At 39.7% G+C, this 21,046-nt stretch overlaps 2 protein-coding genes across 3 annotated transcripts; one reads left to right on the top strand and one right to left on the bottom strand.

The window, feature by feature from the left end:
• Nucleotides 1-852: 852 nt before the first annotated feature.
• On the bottom strand, nucleotides 853-16,107 carry slc30a4 (solute carrier family 30 member 4). The gene is made up of 8 exons (XM_028574062.1): nucleotides 15,906-16,107; nucleotides 14,224-14,741; nucleotides 12,116-12,262; nucleotides 10,405-10,558; nucleotides 9,278-9,512; nucleotides 7,350-7,455; nucleotides 7,112-7,246; nucleotides 853-1,744 (listed from the first exon to the last, which is right to left on the bottom strand). The coding sequence occupies exons 2-8, from the start codon at nucleotides 14,621-14,623 to the stop codon at nucleotides 1,590-1,592; spliced, it is 1,332 nt and encodes a 443-aa protein (XP_028429863.1). The 5' UTR covers nucleotides 14,624-14,741; nucleotides 15,906-16,107; the 3' UTR covers nucleotides 853-1,589.
• On the top strand, nucleotides 16,032-20,488 carry bloc1s6 (biogenesis of lysosomal organelles complex-1, subunit 6, pallidin). 2 transcript variants are annotated; one of them, XM_028574080.1, is made up of 6 exons: nucleotides 16,032-16,220; nucleotides 16,411-16,511; nucleotides 18,193-18,352; nucleotides 18,686-18,773; nucleotides 18,872-18,958; nucleotides 19,099-20,488. In XM_028574080.1, the coding sequence occupies exons 2-6, from the start codon at nucleotides 16,448-16,450 to the stop codon at nucleotides 19,216-19,218; spliced, it is 519 nt and encodes a 172-aa protein (XP_028429881.1). In that variant the 5' UTR covers nucleotides 16,032-16,220; nucleotides 16,411-16,447; the 3' UTR covers nucleotides 19,219-20,488. The 2 variants fall into 2 exon arrangements, with proteins under 2 accessions (XP_028429881.1, XP_028429874.1); XM_028574073.1 differs by having other exon boundaries at nucleotides 16,037-16,200.
• Nucleotides 20,489-21,046: the final 558 nt, after the last annotated feature.

Below are 21,046 nucleotides of genomic sequence, written 5' to 3'. Positions count from 1 at the left end.
TAATGCAAAAACTAGTTTTTAAAGCAGTTTCTTCATGAATAGAACAAGAACAGAAATTTGTGTTTTACGCTACAGTTCAGCCCATGTGTGCATCATTTAAGGGGTTAAATAGAATGTAATGCAAACTATATTTATGCATGTTATCTTATCAAAATGACCATGTCATGAAAACAAAATTCTCAGCTATTGTAAAAGTACACCGCCTAGTGTTGAAAAGTGACAGGAACATATCCAGCACTTTATACAGTATGCAGTCAGCTACATCACACTAACCGTCTCAAATCAATATTAATAAGTACTCCTTTGATTGGAATTTTAAATAACACATATGTGGCCGAAGATCGGTCAAGCGTCTGCAACAGTTACTGATTCAGTGGGAAATAGCTATCCAGATTTGAGTAGAAACTTTCAGTTTGATTGTAAAAAAAAACATCTGTGGATAAATTGTGTAGAATAAAAGTTTCAATTTCCTAACATGAAGTTGTCCCAAAAAAACAAGATACAAAGAGCCACACTAAAGATGAAATACTTTATTACAAACAAATAGTGATCCAGTTCCTGATTTCCCTTGATTAATGTTAGAGATGTGGAAAAGTTGACCATAAACCCCCACAGCCTCTCAACACTTCACAGAGAAATACTTTAAACTATAAACACCATTACTGGCTAATTTCAACTCACACCTCCCTCCCTGAAAACACAGCAACTCTGAAATACCAAAGATTCCACAAACCCGACTGTATTATCATACGGTCCGTTAATGATACAAACGAAAGAGGAGTATAGAATGTGAAGCTAAAACCATAGTGAAGTCGGTCCAACCACTGTAAAAAAAAGTCAGTCACACTTTGATTGTCAGTTGCGTGCTCCCCACAATTAATTAAGAGACATGCTAGAAATAAAATGTCAGTGATAAAAGTGTTGGCATTTTAAGAGTTGGTCGGTGCAGACAGCTTTAAGATCTTTTTTTTAAAAATCTGCCTTACAACAGACTTTGGCTGAAGAAAATAATGATTAAGTGTGTTTAATGAGATATCATGTCTACTAAAGGACACAATGATAACGTGCCTCACGTTTGCCTGTGGTGAGGACAGCTTACAGTATTTGCACTGTGAAAACAGTTTTTATCAAATAACAAGGTTTTTTAATGTGCTGCCTTCCTCAGTAAAATAATCAAATCCTAGTATACCGTCCTTACACCTAGTAAAAAAAAAATTACATTTGATGACAAAACATAAGTTGTGATAAATCAAACAGTCAAATACAAAAAAGTTACTTGTTAAAATAGGCTTTAATGGTGAATTAAGAGCATATTTTTTTTCGTATTCATTCTTTTCTGCTGAGACTCTAAGCTTTGCGAGCCTAAGGTCCCTGGAGGCTGTAGTGACCTTTTAATTGGAAATGTGCATCTTCTGTCCTTTGGCACCAGTCTTTTTGTTTTTTTGCATTTACATACCGTTTATTGGCACCTGCTATGGCACTGAGCTGTGACAGCGGTGCGACATCCAGGCCCTCTGTGTACTGTACTCTCTGCCGTCTGGCTCCACGAAATGCACTGTGGAAGTCAATGTAGACACGAGTTTCTCTCTTTAGGCACTGGGCTGCTGGCAGTGTGTACAACTGCGTACCGGCCTCAGCCTGTGTGTCTGGACCTGCACTGTGCACCTGGTGAGACCGTAGGTGTGAAGCAGCAGGTGGCGAGCCTTCGCCTGCACGTCCTCCCAGTTGCTGGCGCTAGAGGGCGCTGTGAACACAAAAATGCACTTGAATATAATGTAATGACAACTTGCAGTGTGTCCCAACAGATCTTTTTTCCACATGCAATTGCAGGAAAAATCACAGGTATAACGAATCAAATTAATACCAGCTGCATTCAGGTTGGGTGAGCCAGTTTCAGGGCACTGGTGCTGACTCACTGGAACAAGTAGCCTTCAGGGACACTGAGCCATCGTTAATGCCATAAGTCACACCTGTGTTTTCCTGTTAATAGGCTCGTTAGAGATGCGCCGCGCCGCGCCTGTAAAGTGGACGGGAGCAGGCGGCAGCAGCCGGGGGCGGAGGCAAAAAGCCGCGATCAAGCCGGACAGTTTACAGCCGTTTCAGGCAGACCTTTAAGGCCATTTCACACTTGCCAAAATATATCCTAATGTAGATACTACTTGTGACCGATGTAAACAGTTTCCCGCCATGTCGGCACATATGTTCTGGCTTTGTCCTAAAATACACAATTATTGGAGGTCTATTTTCCAGACTTTATCTGATGTTGTCGGAAAGACGAGAGATCCAGATCCTTTGATTGGTATATTTGGTGTCTTTGGAGATGGAAGTCCTCTCAGGGGAGCTAACGGTATGATGGCAGCCTTTATAATGTTATTAGCACAGAGATTGGTTCTCCTTAACTGGAAAAACCCACAGCCTCCCTGTTATGTTGTCTGGTTAAGAGATGTAATGCAGCACTTGAAACTGGAGAAATTAAGATTAATACTGCGAGGCCATGCTTTTAGATTTGAGAAAATATGGGGTCCTTTTATAGTCTATGCTGAATCTAAGCTTTAAATCTCCTCTCATGTGATTATTAGTCCCTGGTCGTTGTCATTGTAGGTGTATCTAGATACCTATTTATTCTTTTTTTTTTTTTACATCGCATCAGTTAATCCTTTCTTATTGAACTGGTAAGCAACTATTACTATTATTTTTATTATTATATTTATTATATATTTCTTTTATTGATTATACTTTATTAATGTATGTATATTATATGTATGTGTATACTCGTCTATTTTGGTAATTTATTTTCTCAGATTTTCATTATTATAATTTTTTGTCTCTTTTTTTTTCACCTTAAAAAAAAAGAAGAAAACAAATGGTATTTGTATTGCATAGATCTGTTAATCTTGTATTCTGAAAACCAATAAACACAGTATTAAGATAAGGCCGTTTTACAGTTGTTCGGAGGCTCCACTCTGATGTTATACTTGTGCGCTGGTGAGAGAGTGACGGCAATTAGCTTCGGCGCGAGTAGCGACTCTAGAGTCCTAGTGAGAGAAACAAAGTGTCTCCCCTGTGTTTTCTGACCACGGTGGGAAATCTGTAGCAGGAAAAGTTAACCCTCTCCTTGATTTCATGTTGTTTATGGAGAAGGAGAACCAGGAAATGAATCAGGGGAAATGCAATGCAACCAAGCCACGGCCGAGCGATGTGCATCGTTGCGACGTGTACCGTATTTTCCGGACTATAAGTCGCACTTTTTTTCCTACTTTGGCTGGTCCTGCGACTTATAGTCAGGTGCGACTTATATATCAAAATATATATAATTTAACATGTTTTTACATGTTATTTTATACTGAAAACATTGCCGTCTACAGCCGCGAGAGGGCGCTCTAGGCTTGTGACAACTAGAACGCTCCTCCTAAAGACAACTGAGAAAGAAAAGAGATAACAAACTGCAGGTAGTAAAATATGCAGCCGAAAACGGTAATCGAGCAGCAGAAAGAGAGTTTGAAATGAGGGAGAAACTTATGAGGGAGACTGGCGAAAAGGTGACTCTTACTGCAATGAAGAAAACAAAGAAAGCTAATCGGCTAATCGTGGGCTGAAAGCAAGACGGCCAGAGCTGGAGGAAGGAGTCGGGAGGGGCTTTTAATACCTCCATGCTCCACGCCCTGGTAGCTAGTTGTTCTGTGTGCTATTGTATAGTTCAATAACTGTTAATGTGTTACGTTACCGGACACCTACCGTATTCAGCGTATTGTTCTGTGTGCTATTGTGTAGTTGAATAACTCTTGTATTTATAATCTAAATAAATGCGACTTATAGTCCGGTGCGACTTATATATGTTTTGTTTCTCTTCATGACGCATTTTTTGACTGATGCGACTTATACTCCGGAGCGACTTATAGTCCGAAAAATACGGTAGTTACATTTTTCGAGAGGTGGGCGTCAGTCTACGGCGTCAGTCTACGGCGTCAGTCTACGGCGTCGGGTCCGGCGTAGACGCAGAGGGGTCTGCGGGGGTCTGCAGATTTTACGCACAACTATAAAATGGCCTTCAGTCTGAACAGGAAGTCACAGAAACACTAACATCCTCTTAGGTCCGATTCCGATTTATTAAAATGTTATCAGACCCATATATCAGCTTGTACACAATCTCCAGTCGTTCTTATTATGACACAGTAGCTGTTAAAGTGCTCTGCATGCGATCTGTTGACTGATGTTAATATACAACAGACTGTAGATCTTGAACGGATTTAGTCTCTCTAACTACTAAACGTCACTATCAGCCACACAACATGTATTGTGTTAACTCAATAAGCCTTTCTATCGGACAAATTTCAATTAAAATCCAATTCAATAAAACTTTTATATAAAACGTCATATTGTTGAGTCAATTCTGAACCAATCAGCTGTTAGATCAGCTGAGAGCCAGGCGTTTCCCATCATGCCCTGGGTCTCGCAGTCGGTGGAGAGCAACTGCGGTGCCTGGCTCTAAAAAAAAATGTGGTCGCCTTGATCTCGTAAGCATATCGTTGCCCACGTGTCAAACTCATGAACCCATGGCGTCAGAGCAAGTCGGACACAAATCTAACCAGCATGCATTGGGCGGCGATCGCTGGTGATCTATTCTGCACAGGCCCGGCTCATCTCGAACGGGCCCGATGTCTGCTGAGGAAAGAGTCAATTCTACGATAGCCCTGAGAGCTCAACGCACTGCAAATTCAGAAAACACATGTATATAGACAACACAAGCACATGAAAAAACATCTTCACTAACACACAAAAACCTCATTTTGATGGCACATGCGCAGCGTTCAGAAGCAAGAAGTTCATAACACAACGGCAACTGATTCCAGGGGACACTTAAAAGTGATGCACACAACTGGGGCCCGCTTGTTGTTGCCATAGTTTGTGATTTATGACGTTATTGAAGTCGGCTATCAGTCATTGAGAACGCATTCTTCAGACACTAAAAAATTCACTCTAGCTACTAAGAGCGTGCGCCCCATGTAGGCTGAGTCCTTTGCTGCGGCTCGGGTTTGAGTCCAACCTGCAGCCCTTTGTTGCGGGTCATCCCCCACAAAGGGAAAAAATGCCCCAAAAATAATCTTAGTATGTTTGTTTAGTAAATGTTTTTTTCTTGTCTTTTTTGAGTATATGTGATTTTCAGTTTGTGTGGTAGTACGGGATTGGGGGGGACATGAGATCAAAGGTCGGAGCACTTTGTTTCACACCTCTAATCCCACACGTGAAGTCAAAATTAGATTTGTACTTTCTGTGACTCGGACTTCAAATCTATAGCATCAATCAAGACAGAGCCGCAGAGAAGTCACGGCAGCAGGTCAGACCGACATGTCTACATCTGCAGGTCTGAACTGCTGCTGCTGCTGTTACTTTTGTTTCCTATAGGTGACGCAGGTCACGTGTGTAGAACTGCTTTGAAAATGACCAAACAGCTCCCTCTTGTGAAGAATCTGGAGCCTGCCAAACAGAAATATGAGTAAACCAATAAATCAATACAGGTAAAGAGACTCAGAAGCAAATACCAAAGACCAACATTATTTTAAATGTCTTCAGTAAAGGTTTACACCCTACATTTTGTGATACAACAGCTTGAATTCAAACTGGATCAAAATGATAAATGATTGAAATGTTGTCACTAATCTACAAATAGTGATTTTTTTTTTTTTTTTTGTACATGAGCGGTGCAAGAATAAAGGGGGATATCAAAGGGAAGAACTGGCGCCTGATGAAATGAAAACTGAAGTCTTGAGCCATACTGCAACGTGCTACATTTGGCAAAAACAAGTCTCAGCAAATCATTCATCGAACATCATCACTACCGTGAAGCCTAATGGTGGCAGCATCACCAAAACAAAGATCAAAGCTAAACACAAGCAAATTCCAGAGCAGACCTTGCTATAGAGGGATAAAGACATTTAACACACTGCCAAAACAATATTGAAAGCCTCTAAATCAAAGTGGTCAAGCCAAAAGCAGCTAAGCCAGAACACTGACAACACTGATAATCTGTGGCAAGACTTGAAGGTAGATGTGCCTGGACACTCTTTATCTTACATGACTGAGTTTTAGAAAATTTTAAACAAATGACGTGCCAAAATCAGGACACACTGAACCAACAATCATATCCAACAACACGTCAAGCTGCAATTACTGCCAATGGTATTTATAACACGTGTTGACATGGCTGTTGTTGAATATTTATCTAAATTACATTTCTGCATTCACTTTTCAGTAACTATGCGATTCACTTTATTAAAGTTGAAACAATTCATTGATTACTATTTTGATAAATCATTTAATAAATTTTTCAGTCAAGTATAAATGCCAAATCTTCGCTAGTTCCTACTGCTTGAGGATTTGCTGCTTTTCTTTGTCTGATGGGACAGCAAACTAAATATCTTGTGTTCAACAAAACAAGCTTGAGGATGACGTCACTTTGGGCTTTAGTGACTTGTGATGTGAATTTTCCCCTATTTTCTGACATTTTATAAACCAAACAATAAATTGATTTATTAATCATAGGATAGGACAAAAAATAGAACAAGAAAACTAAATTTTATTATTCCCAAATTAGGGCTGAAACACCAGAAAAATCTGTATAAAACATCACAAGTGCTTTTTAGATTATTTTTTGGGGCTTTTCCGCCTTTAATTGATAGGACAGCTAGGGGAGAAAGGGGAGAGAGAGGGGGAAGACATGCAGGAAATCGTCACAGGTCGGATTCAAACCCTGGACCACTGCGTCGAGGCATAAACATCTATGTTTATGTGCGCCTGCTCTACCCACTGAGCAACCCGGCCACACTGAATATGTTCTGATGCCCCTTTATATACACATCTACCTTAATGTAACTTAAAAACCTACAATAAGATATTTATCATGTAGACGGTTAATAAACAAGTCCTAATAAATCAGTAATTATTGAACATCCGTTTTTAAAGTAAATGTAAATATGGGCAACTATTACTATCGTGTCTGAATAATAAATTCCATAGTTGACTATAATTCACAGAATAGTACTGTATTTAGAAACATATTCCTTTAAATCCCTCTTTCCCGTATTGGGTGTACTGATGTTATGTAGCTACTCACTGAGCTGCAGGTGCACCAGTGCTGCAGTCTTGTCAGCTGTCAGCGCCCAGACATTCAGCTCATCCACTGATTGGACGTCCTCCAGCTTCAGAAGGTCCTCTTTGATTCTCCGGGTGTCCAGATGCCTGGGAACACCTGACACAGCAGGATGATAAAAAACAACACCATAATGCACCTCCGCCTCTCTGAATACTCAACATAATCTGACAGGACTCTGGAATTAAGGCCAATGACTTACCCTCCAGCACGATGACTATTGTGTCTCGTATGATGCGGAATGTGGTGAAGAGAACCAGAACAGAGAAGATGTAGGTACAGATGGGGTCTGCCAACTTAAACTCTGGCTGTGAAGTCAGGGGGTAACGTCAGATCAATTAAAGTCAAAGTTTCAAATGAATGCATGGATTTGTTGGGACGCTTATTGCATGCTCAGCCCTTTATTTTAAAATAGGGACCACCAATTAGAAGTCAACAATTACACAGAAATACATCACTGGAAAATGAATGTCTGCATGGTACAATTCCATGAGTTCAATAAGGTATTGTTGGTAAAGTTTACATACTGCATTTGTGGAAAGAAATGTCTATATTTTTGTTTGAGATTAAATGTTTGTAAATGGTTTAAAAAAAATAGAGATGCAGCGATAGACCGGCCGGTGACCGGAATTGGCTGGTTTTCACGTGCTCGACCATGACATTGCCGATTTCATGCCGGTCAATGCTACAATTATTTGACAACGTAAGTTCTACGAGTTACAGTTCTCAAGGAAGTACGCACACACAGAGGCGACAGCACGGCCTCTTTTTCCTTTCTCTCAACTTTTCCGCCATGTGTTGCGTTTACCCGCTCGCGGTGTGAAGCGAGTGTCCGCGCTATTCTCGCACATGTAGGGAACCTCGTGAATTAACCTGCAACATGTCAGCTGTTAAGAAGATAACAAGTTTGCAATATGCACCACCTGCAAGGAAAAAGTAGGGCGTGGAGGGACAACACCAAAAACCAAAACACATTTTTTTTGTTGGGTATTGGATGTGAAAAGAAGGAAATGGTTCTAACATTGCACTTTAGATGTGTGTGAATTTCCCACACCAGGAGTAATTTATATAGTTCTATTTTATAGTAATCCCTTATCTGTTAAAAAAAATGTCTATGTTCATTGCAAAATGTTCTATTAAAAGAAAAGATAGAAAATAAATATTTGCGTGTGCTGGAAAGTGGTTAAAAAAAAAATTTAATCGGAATCGGCTAAAATCTGTATCGGCTGGCCTAACTCAAAGAAAATCGGAATCGGCCTAGAAAGTTGTAATCGGTGCATCTATACAAAAAAAGTTAGTGTTTGACAAAGGTAAATCACTGCAGAGCTTCAAGAGTTAAACATGGATAACTGTCAGCTCAACTAACACTGGCATTTACCTTGTTACTGAGCATGCTTATACAACTAAATGGTTCACACTGTGCTCTGGGATGATCTCTGTACAACAACATTTTCAACCACTCCCTAAATTACCAGAATGGTACTTTATTGTCAAATACACACACATGTAGCGAAATTCATTCTCTGCATTTAACCAATCCCTCAAGGAATCAGTGGGCAGCCATTTACAGCACCCAGGGACCAACTCCAGATCTGATACAGTGCCTTGATCAAGGGCACTGACTGGAGAACCTAGAAAGCAGAGCACCCAGAGGAAACCCACGCAAACATGGGGAGAACATACAAACTCCACAGAAAGGCCTGGAACGACCTGGATTCGAACCCAGAACCTTCTTGCTGCTAACCACTGGGCCACCATGCTTACAGTTTAATAAGTAAAATCATTATTTTTGTACGCACAACAACATTACTATGTTAGGCACGATTCAGCTGCAAATAATCCTCTATATTCATAGAAAGAAAATCTAGCTACCAAAGAAAATGTTAAGCTATATCAGATGAAAGCGATTGGGTTTTCTATACACCATCAGGTAGTATGGCCTGTTGTACATTATCTGTTGTTTGTACATGCTGTTTGTGTTTATTTGTTTTCACTATGGCTGCAGCATGGGTTAAGTGCCCAAGACAAATTTCCCATGATGTGGGACAATAAAGTTAATCTTGAATCTTGAAGTAAACTGTGGTAATTGTTAACGTTCATGGCAAACCATTCTTTAATAAGGCAGGGTACCTTGAAGCGGACAATGTAGGCGGCTATGAGCACCCCGACACTCTGGACGAGGTCTCCCAAAGCGTGGATGAAGGCAGCTCTTACAGCCAGGCTGCCGTGCTGCCTCTGCTGCTGACCTGACCCAGCTGACTGTAAACTTGAGGCAGCTGCAGAGCCGTGAGAGTGACCATGGCCGTGAGAGTGACCATGGCCGTGAGAGTGGAGGTGACCATCTTGGTTTAACAAGAAACCCATTCTGTAAGACACAAGAAAACAAAGAAAGAGGGATTTATTTTAGGCATTGACGTTACATATATTTTACCCAATCATGGCTTGACTGACTTAGAAACTGCAGTCAGCGAGTCTGTATTTATTTACCTCCTGACTATGGTCAAACATTACACACTGAGGACAGCAACTTGAAGCTATGAAGTGCATTTTTAGACAGCACTTTGGACTGAACTGTTTTTGCTGACACTCACAGTCACAGGGATGCATTCAGCGGTAGAGCTTAGATCTGGCCCAAAAAAAATCAAGCCCGACCCTACCTGAGCCTGTGCACGTTGTGTCCAAGCCCGGCCCGACACATTAACTGGAATTATGAGCCCGAGCCTGAGCCCGATTTAAACCCAACTTTTTTTTTAATACGTGGTCCGTTATAACTGACGTTCTCAACTACAATTCTGAGTTGTTTGAACTACAGAAATCTGTTTAGAATTATCTTAATAAATACCGGTAATGCAACAAGGACGAAGCAAGTAAACTGCGCTGTTTGTTTATTCAGAATGGAATGGATCGTAAATAGATGTGAATGAAGAAACGTAAAAAAAAAAAAAAAAAAAAAAAAAACTCGACCTTTGCTCTCAGCTAAACAGTGTGGGTTACAGATCAAGGCAGCAACATAATCAAAGCCCTGGACCCATATAGGAGACTTTCTTGTCTCGATTACCTAATTAATACTATCCTTCGCCACGGTCTGCATGCTGACACACTGGCCGGGTCGGGTCTGGTTCGGGCTCGGGCAGAGAATCTAAACTTTATTCAGTGGTGTTACGCAGCTGCACTTCAGTTTTTGTTTTGTAAAAGCCTCACAGTTTTCTCTAAACAGACATTTACATATGACATACAGTACATACATATTTACTTACATGAGGTTGACAGCCACACCCACAGCTGCAGTGATGAGCATGACATCTCCATCTATGTCGAATTCTTGGTGTACCGTCCTCTGAACCGCCTCATAGAGCAGTATGGCCGTCAGAATGTAGATGAGCACCACACTGAGGACTGCCGATACCACCTCTAAGTCAGGAAATCACAATCAGTTGTATATTCAAAGCATATTCCTAACAATAAACAACAACAGCCTAGAGCTGGGCGATATGGAGAAAATCAAATATCCCGATGTTTTTGACCAAATACCTCTATATCGATAGTGTAGGCTTGACAATTGGTGCTTTCACAAAATATGCACACAATGAGATTTTTGATAAATAATCATCAGTTATGTTGATATAATAACTATATGTGGGTTAGGGTTAGTAATGGAACAGCTAGAACAGTCTGGTTTGTTCAGAAAATGACATCACTCTACTGTAATGCAGCCTTTAAAACCAGGAAAAGACAACACTTGTGTCATATCAGGATATTATGATATCCAACATTTAAGACAATATCCAGCCTCATATATCGATATTGATATATTGCCCAGCCCTACAACAGCCGTGCCTAAATAACTAGGGATGAACAATACTGGGTAGCTTAACAGTATGGGGCAAAAACTGCTTACAAATATCTACTGGTGTAAGAAACAATATCAAAATGCCCAATATGTTGGTGTGGCAGATTGAACAATTTTAATTATCCAATCTGTTAAAATGTAATATTTATCACAATCCACATTTAGCTTTAAGCCATATAGCGATGCATCTCAGTCTCTATGCTACATGCTGTTTCTGATCAAATATATTTTGCATTAATGGCGCCTACAGGGATCCTGTTCTCTATTTATTTAAATCATATTGTATCCTTTCATGTGTGACTGTCAAATTCAACTGTCAGCTTTAACACTGAAAGATTCCCTTTTTAATCCCACTTTAGTCCATTATGAAAATAAAACACAATTCATGATATTCACCAGATCCAGAAATATAGATTACAGTAATTTACAAAGCACAGCTTAACTCTGACTGGGTTTAATATTGAAACTGGGTACTGGAATACAAATATCTTAGCATACATAGAAATAACATAGAAAACCCTGATGGGAAACTACAACAGAGCCAGCTTCCCTCTGACGTGGAGAAAGAGGATTGTGAAGCCGTTTCTCTTTCACTTCCTGTGTTTGAGATGTTGCCTCCACTCTGAGGCCCCTAAATTCCATTCACCATGCTGTCCTTAAGATCATGAAAGGTGATAATTAGCAGTCTCACTCACTCTTTTTATATAACAAAGTTAGTTGGCCGGAGGTATTTAGTTATTTTGAAAGCCCTTGTTGGACAGTTGCCATCGTTAACCTTATATTTGCTACTCTGGCACGTTCTTGACCCACTACAGTCACTGGTCGATGCTTCAGGAACAGCGTGAGATAGCAAAGACTGCTTTTACTGTTAGTGCAGCAGCCTCATGGAATAATCTGCAATGTCATCTAAAAATGAAAACACTTATAGCTCCCTGTATCTTCAAGACTATTCAATAAATGTCCTCTACTGTACCTGGCAGTAACTGCTTTAATTGAACACATACCTTGTTTATTGTCTGTTATTCGGTTCTATTAATGACTGTGTCTGTTCCAGTTATATATATACTTCTAACTAAATCTAAAAAGGGGAAATGGTAAGAGGAAGTGTTAAGGCTTACCAAGGCGGTGCAGTCCGAATGTGAATCTTCTTGTGGGAGGTTTGGTGGAGAGCCAGAGAGCCAGCAGAGAAAACAAAATGCCCACCACATCGGTTAGCATGTGCACAGCGTCAGTCATAATGGCTAAGCTGTTTGACAAGTAACCACCTGAAAGTAAAAGGGAAAGACAATTAAAATGGCATCCGCTGAGATCTATCTAAGCTATTTGAGCATGCACAGATTTTGAGATGCAACACGCAGACGGGTGTTGGCTCCATGCAGATATACATCGACAGCAAAGTACATGGTTAGATTTCTAGGTATGCTGTGACAGATGCTCTTTGGAGCCACAGGTACATTTTTGGGGATTTTTTACTTGATAGATAATTGAATTTTGAAAACAGTGGCATAAAATTGTATATGATTTGCCCCAGAGAGAATGAAATCTAATAAACAAAAAGGTGGTGAACCTTCACACACTATCAGAAAAAACATAGTAAAAAGGCCATGTTCCCATAACCAATTTTTTTTTATTAGAAACACTGACACAAAGAAAACAAAATCCCCCTAGTGTGAAAAACATATTTCATGGGCTGTAAAACAGAAAATGTCTAGCACATGTCAACCTAATAGTTTTTAAAATGGGCAGTATGCAACTTGGTCACAACATTGTCATTTTGTGCCATGGTTTTCTTTTTGGTATAATAATGTTCAACCAGAAAATGTATGATCCAAAGATTATCAAAATAACAACACCACTTAAGATACATTTAATATTAATCTAGGAGATTATTCAGCACAAGCTCCAGCACAAGTTCCTACACCAGAAGATGAAATAATGGTTGGATACAGATCAATTAAAAAGGGCCACCCAGGCTGACAGAAACTGCAGCAATTATAATCTTGATGTTGAGCTGGAAGATACAGGCAATGGCTTTGATAAAGTGATAGACCGATTTTATCGGCTGGCCGATACGCGGCTGCTGCGTTTGCCAATAGTTTTTTCCTGCCATTATTTACAGACTTGTGTCCACAGGCAGCTCTGTGTTGCTGGAGACGCTGCAGTTCACGTGCAGACCATGCACTGCCCCTCCACCATGGCAGTCTTAAATTACAAATCAAGTACTTTATTTCAATGGCTACTTTTCAGGTTTATTGTTTTCTTAAATTATTTAAATGTGTCAAAAGGACATTTTGTGATGACCTGAATATATCGGTCTTATGTCATCAAGCAATGCATCATCAAGGCTGTGTTGTAGATGTTGATGAAAGCCTTTTACCCTTGCACAGTTAACCAAATGCAGTGCACCCATCCATATGATGCACATTGCACACATAATTTGGGTGATATGAATGTAAGATGATTGCAGAAGTGACACTGATCTGTGTTTTTGTTTATTATTTTTAAAGAAATGGCAGAGCAGATTCCGAAAACAAATCCAGCGTGGCAGGGTTTACATTTTTATGATGTAAATTGAGAGAGCAAAAGCAGTATTGGCTCAAGTAAATTGGTATCGGCACTAAAAAATCCATATCGGTTGATCCCTACTTTGATATTACGAACACATGTGCTGTCCCTAATTCAATCATATACAACAACCCTGACACAAATACTACAAAGCTTACTTTTTAAATGTTGTTTTCGAGACTGCGTCACAAAGGTGATAATTTGACTACAATCACTTCTGAGGCAATAGTGTGTGATTATTGGATTGTATGTTAACATCCTGGGCTCAATTACACCAAATTACAATAAAACATATTATCGCTTTTCTCTCGAGATATTAAGGCATGCAAATTGTTTTTTTTGGTTGGTACGCCCAGGTTTAGATATATCTGTCTCTTAAGATTTCTCGCTCCACCACAATACACTGGAGGTGAAAAGAATGTGATTTGTGGTGCTCAATGCCTTGAAAAAGTAACAATACATTAGACGATAAACAATAGATAATTATTAAATATAGAGAATGTCCTGTGTTCCCAGCCTTGTTCAGGCAAACACATCTTCAAAGCTTTACAGGGGTTAACCAGTTTGTCCTCCACCTCTTTGTGACAAGTTTCCTGTGGTGACAAGTCACTGACTAATATAATAATAAATAATGCTGTAGGTTCATTCTGCACGTGCTTACCTATGATTTCACCTGTCATGAAAAGGAAATAGAGCAAAGCTGCAATGATGAGCCTTTTCATCACTCTCTTGTGTTTGATCCTTTCCCTCTTCTTGGTGCAGCTGTCACAGGGGTCCATGTTTAACCCAGCTGGGCTGCCCAGGCTGGAAGAAGAGTCCAGCAGGGAGTCATCATCATCTGCCATCACCAGCGTGTTCACCGCCACGCCGTTGGACGGAGCTCCGGCAGAGTAGTCGGACATCTCTCCGGAGACCACAACCTTCAGCTTGTTGAATTTGGGCGTGTCATCGTCCACCAGCTCGTCGGAGAAGTCAAAGGGCGCCGTGTCGCTCAGGTCCCAGTCGCTCCGCTCTCTCCTAAAGGCTGACCGCACCTTGCTCAACAGGTTCCCACCTGACATCTTTAACGACTAGGTATATCCGGGTGGGCTCTGTGACTGTCTGTAAGTAACTGTCCTCCTAGGTAATCAATCACATCTTTGTAGGTTGAAATCTTGCATTTCTACTGCATGCAAGCACCTGGAGAAGACAACGAAATGAAAGGGACACCAGAGAGACTGTAAAGGGCTGTCCACACCAAGAACGATAACTATATAACCATAACTAAAATTATGTGAGCATCCACACAGTTGAACAACAACGTTCGGTTACACTTTAGTTGACGGTATGTACATAAGAGTGACATGACACTGTCATGAACGTGTCATAAACATTATAAACAAGTCATAAACGTTTATGAAATAACGCTTCTGTCATTAAGTTAACAAGTTAGGGCTATAGGGTTAGAGTTACAGTTAGGGTTCATGTGTTCATGACAGTGTCATGTCCAGGGGCAATGGACTGGGGGGAAAAAGGGGACTGAGTACCCAGGGCCCTCATGTGAGGAAGGCCCAAAAAGATGCTAGAATGAATAGCTGTGGATGCGTGGAGGGGCCCATAGAAAATGCCTTTCTACAGGGCCCAGAATTTTGTGCTACGCCCTGGTCATGTAACTCTTATGTAGATACCTTCAAGTAAAGTGTTACCCAACGTTCTGTAAACAGTGATGTCAACAGTGAGTGACTGACACACACACACTGATAATAATAAACTAATGCAGCAGACGTTGCAACGTAAGATTACAGGAATATCTGTATATCGGGTACATTTTATGAAAAAATATATGGTTAAGGCCACGCCACGCCACTGACCCACCTGTGTGTAACAAATAACGTTACACGTCTCTCCGCAGTGTCATCTGCTGTGCCATGGTGTCAATTCAGATGGATTGTGATTGGCTGTCAGTGTTTATATTGTTCATCAAATCGCTCTGAAGGTGAGCCCAACGATATCGTTCGCCACAGTCGACTCCACTATCCACTTATAACGATTTTTAAAACTATCTAGGCTATCGATGTTGGTGTGGACGGCCCTCTACGTTAACGTTACAGTTCAGCAATTTCAACAACTCAAGACCCCAACAGACATAGTCATCATGGCAAGTTGGTGACTACAAAGATACGTCCTTAAGTCTCTCATATTCCCCACATGAGCTGATAATAAACTGATAAAGTGCTGTTAAAAACAGCTTCGGCTAAACAGTAACAAGCTAGCTAGTAAATGTAAGCTACCTTTTCGTGTCAATTTGCGATACAGACAAGCCTTACAGTGTGGTACTTGGAAAGAAGTATGACCGGGACTTACCTAATAGATGTACTTTACGAATGTACTAACTTAGTTCGCCGTTGAATTAAAGACTGTCATGGTAATAGTGGTGTAAACATCAGAGTCGGAACACTAGCTACTGCTACCTCCGCATCAAGAAGCAACACTAGCAAGTTTGGTTTCTCCCACAGTCACGTGATGACGTAGGAGACACATGACATTTTTTTTTTTTCCAACAACAATCCAAAAATCTCTGACGTTGTCTCTCCTGCTTTTGGTTGAAATAACTCAACCTATCACGCGTACGGTTACTGTTAAATTGACAGTGAAATAGGTAAGACGGTGTTGACTGAGGTGAGATATTTATAGATTGTCTGGTTGCTAATGTGTCACGCTGTAACGTTATGAAGCAGCTCAGTAAGCTATCCTAGCTAGTTAAAATGCTTCCTCAACGGTTAGATGCTCGATGCAGTGCTAAGCTAACGTTAGACTCATAATTTTCATCTGAAAAAAATCTGTCTCATTTCGTATCGCCGTTTTTCAGGTTGTACAAGCAGTCTGGGCCAACAGAGTCTTTACATATGGAGGTAGAGGAGATGGAAGATGAAGGACCTTCGACCCAGAGTGAACCTCCACACAGTGAAGGTGTGTGTGTGTGTGTGTGTGTGTGTGTGTGTGTGTGTGTGTGTGTGTGTGTGTGTGTGTGTGTGTGTGTGCGTGTGCGTGCGTGTGCGTGCGTGCGCGCGCGCGGGTCTTGCTCTCTGCTGTCTGGCCTGCGATGACCAGGCTGCGTGAACTAGAGTGAATAGAGATAAGCTGAATCCAGCCCCAGTTTGTGCATAGGGGAGCTCGAGCTCATGCATCCCTATTCACTTATGTGGGGGTTGAAAGAATGGTCAGTGAGCATCAAAACAATGTTTAGTAGTTAAAGGTGAAGCATGCAGTTATTTTATGTATTTATTTAATAGGGCTGCTCGATTATGGAAAAAAATATAATCATGATTATTTCGGTCAGTATTGAAATCACGATAATTTAACACGATTACTCGTTGATTTCTGGAAACATGTTGCTATTATTGAACTTAAAAAACTGTGGAAAAAGTTAGATAAATCAACAGTAAAAAAAAATTTGCCATAACACTTTTCCTATTTAAACTTTATTTTTTCATTCAGAACACAAGAGAAAATAAGAGTTTACTTGCAAAACGTAATGAGCTAAATAATTGATTATTATTATTCCTTGATTATTCAGTTTTTGTGATCATTGGGAGCCAAAATCATAATCGCGATTGAATTTCGATTAATTGCACAGCCCTACTATTTAACCTTTTGTTGGGAGTAGATTGGCTGGGCATTAAAATCTAAGTGACAGATTTTCAAAATCAAAGCAGCAGCAGTGGTTCAAGGCCAAAATAATCTTCTATCCCAATGTAGGTCATTACATATGTTGATAATGATCATATCTTATCACGATATATATAACATGGTTTCTCTTAATTCAATAAATAGTCTGTATGAAATAACCTTTTGGTAAAGCCTATTTTTGTAAACTCCTGTGTGAATGAAATACACTGAAAGCTCTGATATATTCGACTTGGCACTTAGTAATAAAGAAGTGCATGGATCCCTCGCATTAGCCTAAGTGTTTTTCAAGGTAATAGGGCTGGGCAATTTATCGATATTGTGATATGAGACTAGATATCGTCTTAGATTTTGGATATTGTAATATCGTGATATGACAAAGTGTTGTCTTTTCCTGGTTTTAAAGGCTGCATTACAGTAAAGTGATGTACTTTTCTGAACTTACCAGCCTGTTCTAGCTGTTGTATTATTTGCCTTTTCCCCACTTAGACATTATGTCCACATTACTGATGATTATTTATCTAAAATCCAAGTGTGAAGATATTTTGTTAAAGCACCTATTTTCAACCCTAGAATATCGCCACAATATCGATATCGAGGTATTTTGTCAAGAATATCGTGATATCTGATTTACTCCATATCGCCCAGCCCTAAATGAAACTTACATTTAATATAGCGTTGTATTGTGATTGCCATTTTTTTTTTAACCCTAATTCAACCAACTCTGCAGTCATATCTTGAGTTGTCTAATCACATGAACACTCACAAGTCATAAACATGCCAAGCTTTCTCATCTTCACCATCTCTCCTATATGACATGAAAGCATCATTAGACCCTCATGTTTCAAACTTCATATTCCTAGTTTGTAACTCTCTTTGTAACACTTCTAGTTAAAAATAAAGATTGAAGAGACTTGTGTGACATAATACTAAATATTTAAATCTTTTCTTAAATATTTGACAGATCTCCAGTTGGAACAGCAGGAATCACTGCATCTGGAGAGCTTAGCCCCTGCAGAGAACGTGTTTGTGGATAAGAAAGCTGTGGACAAACTCACAGAGGGATTACTCTCACACTACCTACCAGATCTACAGAACTCTAAACAGGCCCTCCAAGAGCTCACGTGAGTATATCCTTGCTTAGTGTTTCATAACACACAACACTTGAGGTGCTGCGATATTTTATAATACTCTTTTTTTTTTTTTTACCAGTATTATGTCACCACAAATTGTTAATAAGCACTCATCCACTCTGGTAAAGTATGACATGCTGGCGTTCGATCATGTGTTAAGTCATGTAAAACAACCTGAACTGTCTTTCACACACGTTCAATTCTGTGGGACACTTCTAAACGTCCTGTCATTGTCTCAATGATTAGAATATTTACATTTTTATACCTATTGATTTAGGGAAAAGTGTGCTTGATTTCTTCCTCCTTAAATTTTGTCTCAAACAGACAAAATCAGCTGATATTGTTAGACACAATGGACCAAGAAGTCACCAAGTTCAGGGAATGCAATGCTTTACTGGACCTCAATTCACTGGTATGTTTGGACTGAATTATAATCTCATTTGTTCTCTTGTTTGTTACTCTCTACACCAGCCAGCAGGAATGATTTCTAATCCAGTTTGTTGTCTTTAGTTTACAGAGGCCAAGGTTTACCACAATAAACTGGTGAACATTAGGAAAGAGATGATTATGCTTCACGAAAAAACAACTAAACTGAAGGTATCTCTCGTCTCAGTCAGATTTGACATGAGTGTTTTGCTGACATAGTATAGTCAAAGATAAGTAGCAACATTTGGTGGATGGATGCAAGTAACGCAATTCATACACTGAATACATGTTGACTGCTGTTTTTCTCTCAGAAAAGAGCTTTGAAGCTGCAGCAAAAGAAGCAGAAGGAGGCGCTGGAGAAGGAGCAGCAACGTGAGAAGGAGCTTGAGAGAGAGAGGCAGCTTATTGCCAAACCTGCAAAAAGAACGTAGGATCCCCAAGTATGTCTGTCTGCTATATTAATGGACCATGCAGGTGCTTTAGCCTATTTATTACATATCAACTATTCGTTAAAATTACTGCTGACCATTTTCCAAAGTGCAAATATTTTAGATTTTTTTTAATAAAGATTATTTCTTGGCATTTTTTAGGCCTTTATCATTTATTTATTTTTAAATAGGGGAGAGAATCAAAGTGAGGGCAGAGGAAGGAGAGATGAGATACAGATAAGATTTCCAACCAGATCCAGGCAGCCATTCATTTTGGTATTGTATTACAATCTATTTAAAACGTGCCTAATACACGTAATTTATCATGCTGAATATTATGTAGTAGACATGATTTTTACAGTGCTTTATTGCCTATCTCAAGCAGGTTTCTTGTCTCAGTGTTTTTTTTTAAAGTACAGACCATTTTAATTGGAATTGTGGTGTTAGAAATCAACTTGAGTCCCATCTGTTTACCACCTACTAAAATACTATTTTTTTTTTTTTTTTTTATTCTGGGGGACAATTTATGCTTAGAAATGGTATGAAGTTGTTAAACTAGGACTGAGATTGGCTATAAACATTTGGTTTGTCTTTGTTTCCGACAATATTATAGAAAAGACATGAATTGTTATCTGGTAACTTGACTCCCGTTGTCCCCTCACTTGTATGATGACACACACCCATCTTTATACCTACACTGCAGTAGGAAATGAGAATTGTTTAATTTGAAAGTGTGAAACCGTCTTTATTGAAAGAAATGGATAGGAAGAAATTCATTCATAAACTACGAGACTGTACTCTGCTTTGGGAAATGGTTCATTTATAATAGACAGTATATGTGATTGTTAGTAAATGGGCTAAAACGTACAAAAGGTCTGGTATGATCCTTTAGGTGGGACATTGCCAAGTTCACCACAAACCAAAGACATGGACTAAATCATCAAATGCTGGTACTTCCCACCAGGAGAATCAATGTGTATGCTGTCTTTTGTTAAAGATAAAGTGTTAATATATGTTGTTCCTGGGCCTCATGCCCTGTTAGTGTTGAATGTTATAAAAAAGGTATGTTGTTTCAATAGGTCTGCACTAAACTTAACTGACAGTATTTCTGGGGTTCAGATGATATGTTAATGGATGTTAATATGTACCAAACTTTGCCCCCGCCAAACACAACATCTGTAAATTTGTTTAACAGACCTTTCAAAAGGCTTCTATGCACTAGTTACGGCTGAAACTGTTTGTACAATTAGTAATAAAAGCAACTCAAACTGGTTTTTTATTTTATTTTTATTTATTTATTTGCTTTATTTCAGACACGTAAAAAAATGGTCCATATTACAAAAAAGAACAAAACACACATAAAAAACAATACATTATCTCCTGGATAGGCTCATAAGCCAGTGAGTCCAAATACCAGAGGAGTATCGTACAGAGCTTAGTTTTTGTCAGGATTTGTCAGTGCAGTGATGATACTATTCGCCGAGCTCGAAAGCCTGCACATACACCTGTACATAAGATTACGTAGTACAGCAGGGCAATTAGGCAAACCCACGTTTACAAACATTTGGCTTGCACTACTCCATCGTGGGACCCTCAGTAGCATCCGCAAGGCATCATTATACGCTACCGTTAGCTTTTGCATACTACGTTTTTTGTAGCGTCCCCACAGGTGTGCAGTATACATGGTAGTGCAGTATGCCTTGAAAAGTCTGATTTTAACAGGTATTGAGCACATTCCAAACCTGCGGATCAGCATGTTAGCCTGTCCATAAAGCATGCCACACTGTCTGTAAATATCTCTGTCATCAGACAAGTCTGCAGTCACATAATG

Source organism: Perca flavescens, chromosome 1, assembly GCF_004354835.1.
Source record: "Perca flavescens isolate YP-PL-M2 chromosome 1, PFLA_1.0, whole genome shotgun sequence".
Lineage (NCBI taxonomy): Eukaryota > Metazoa > Chordata > Actinopteri > Perciformes > Percidae > Perca > Perca flavescens.
Note: the sequence above shows the minus strand (reverse complement) of the source record. Positions and strands in the feature narration are given on the sequence as shown.

Bases quoted from the DNA above. Each gene is read 5' to 3' on its own strand.
- slc30a4 (XM_028574062.1), bottom strand. From the start codon at position 14,623: ATGTCAGGTGGGAACCTGTTGAGCAAGGTGCGGTCAGCCTTTAGGAGA. The intron at 9,513-10,404 runs GTAAGTAAATAT...TGTGTCTTACAG, and splicing joins GGTGTGGCTGTCAACCTCAT to AATGGGTTTCTTGTTAAACC. The intron at 1,745-7,111 runs GTGAGTAGCTAC...TTGTGTTCACAG, and splicing joins ACTGGTGCACCTGCAGCTCA to CGCCCTCTAGCGCCAGCAAC.
- bloc1s6 (XM_028574080.1), top strand. From the start codon at position 16,448: ATGGAGGTAGAGGAGATGGAAGATGAAGGACCTTCGACCCAGAGTGAA. The intron at 18,353-18,685 runs GTGAGTATATCC...TGTCTCAAACAG, and splicing joins CAGGCCCTCCAAGAGCTCAC to ACAAAATCAGCTGATATTGT. The intron at 18,774-18,871 runs GTATGTTTGGAC...TGTTGTCTTTAG, and splicing joins TACTGGACCTCAATTCACTG to TTTACAGAGGCCAAGGTTTA.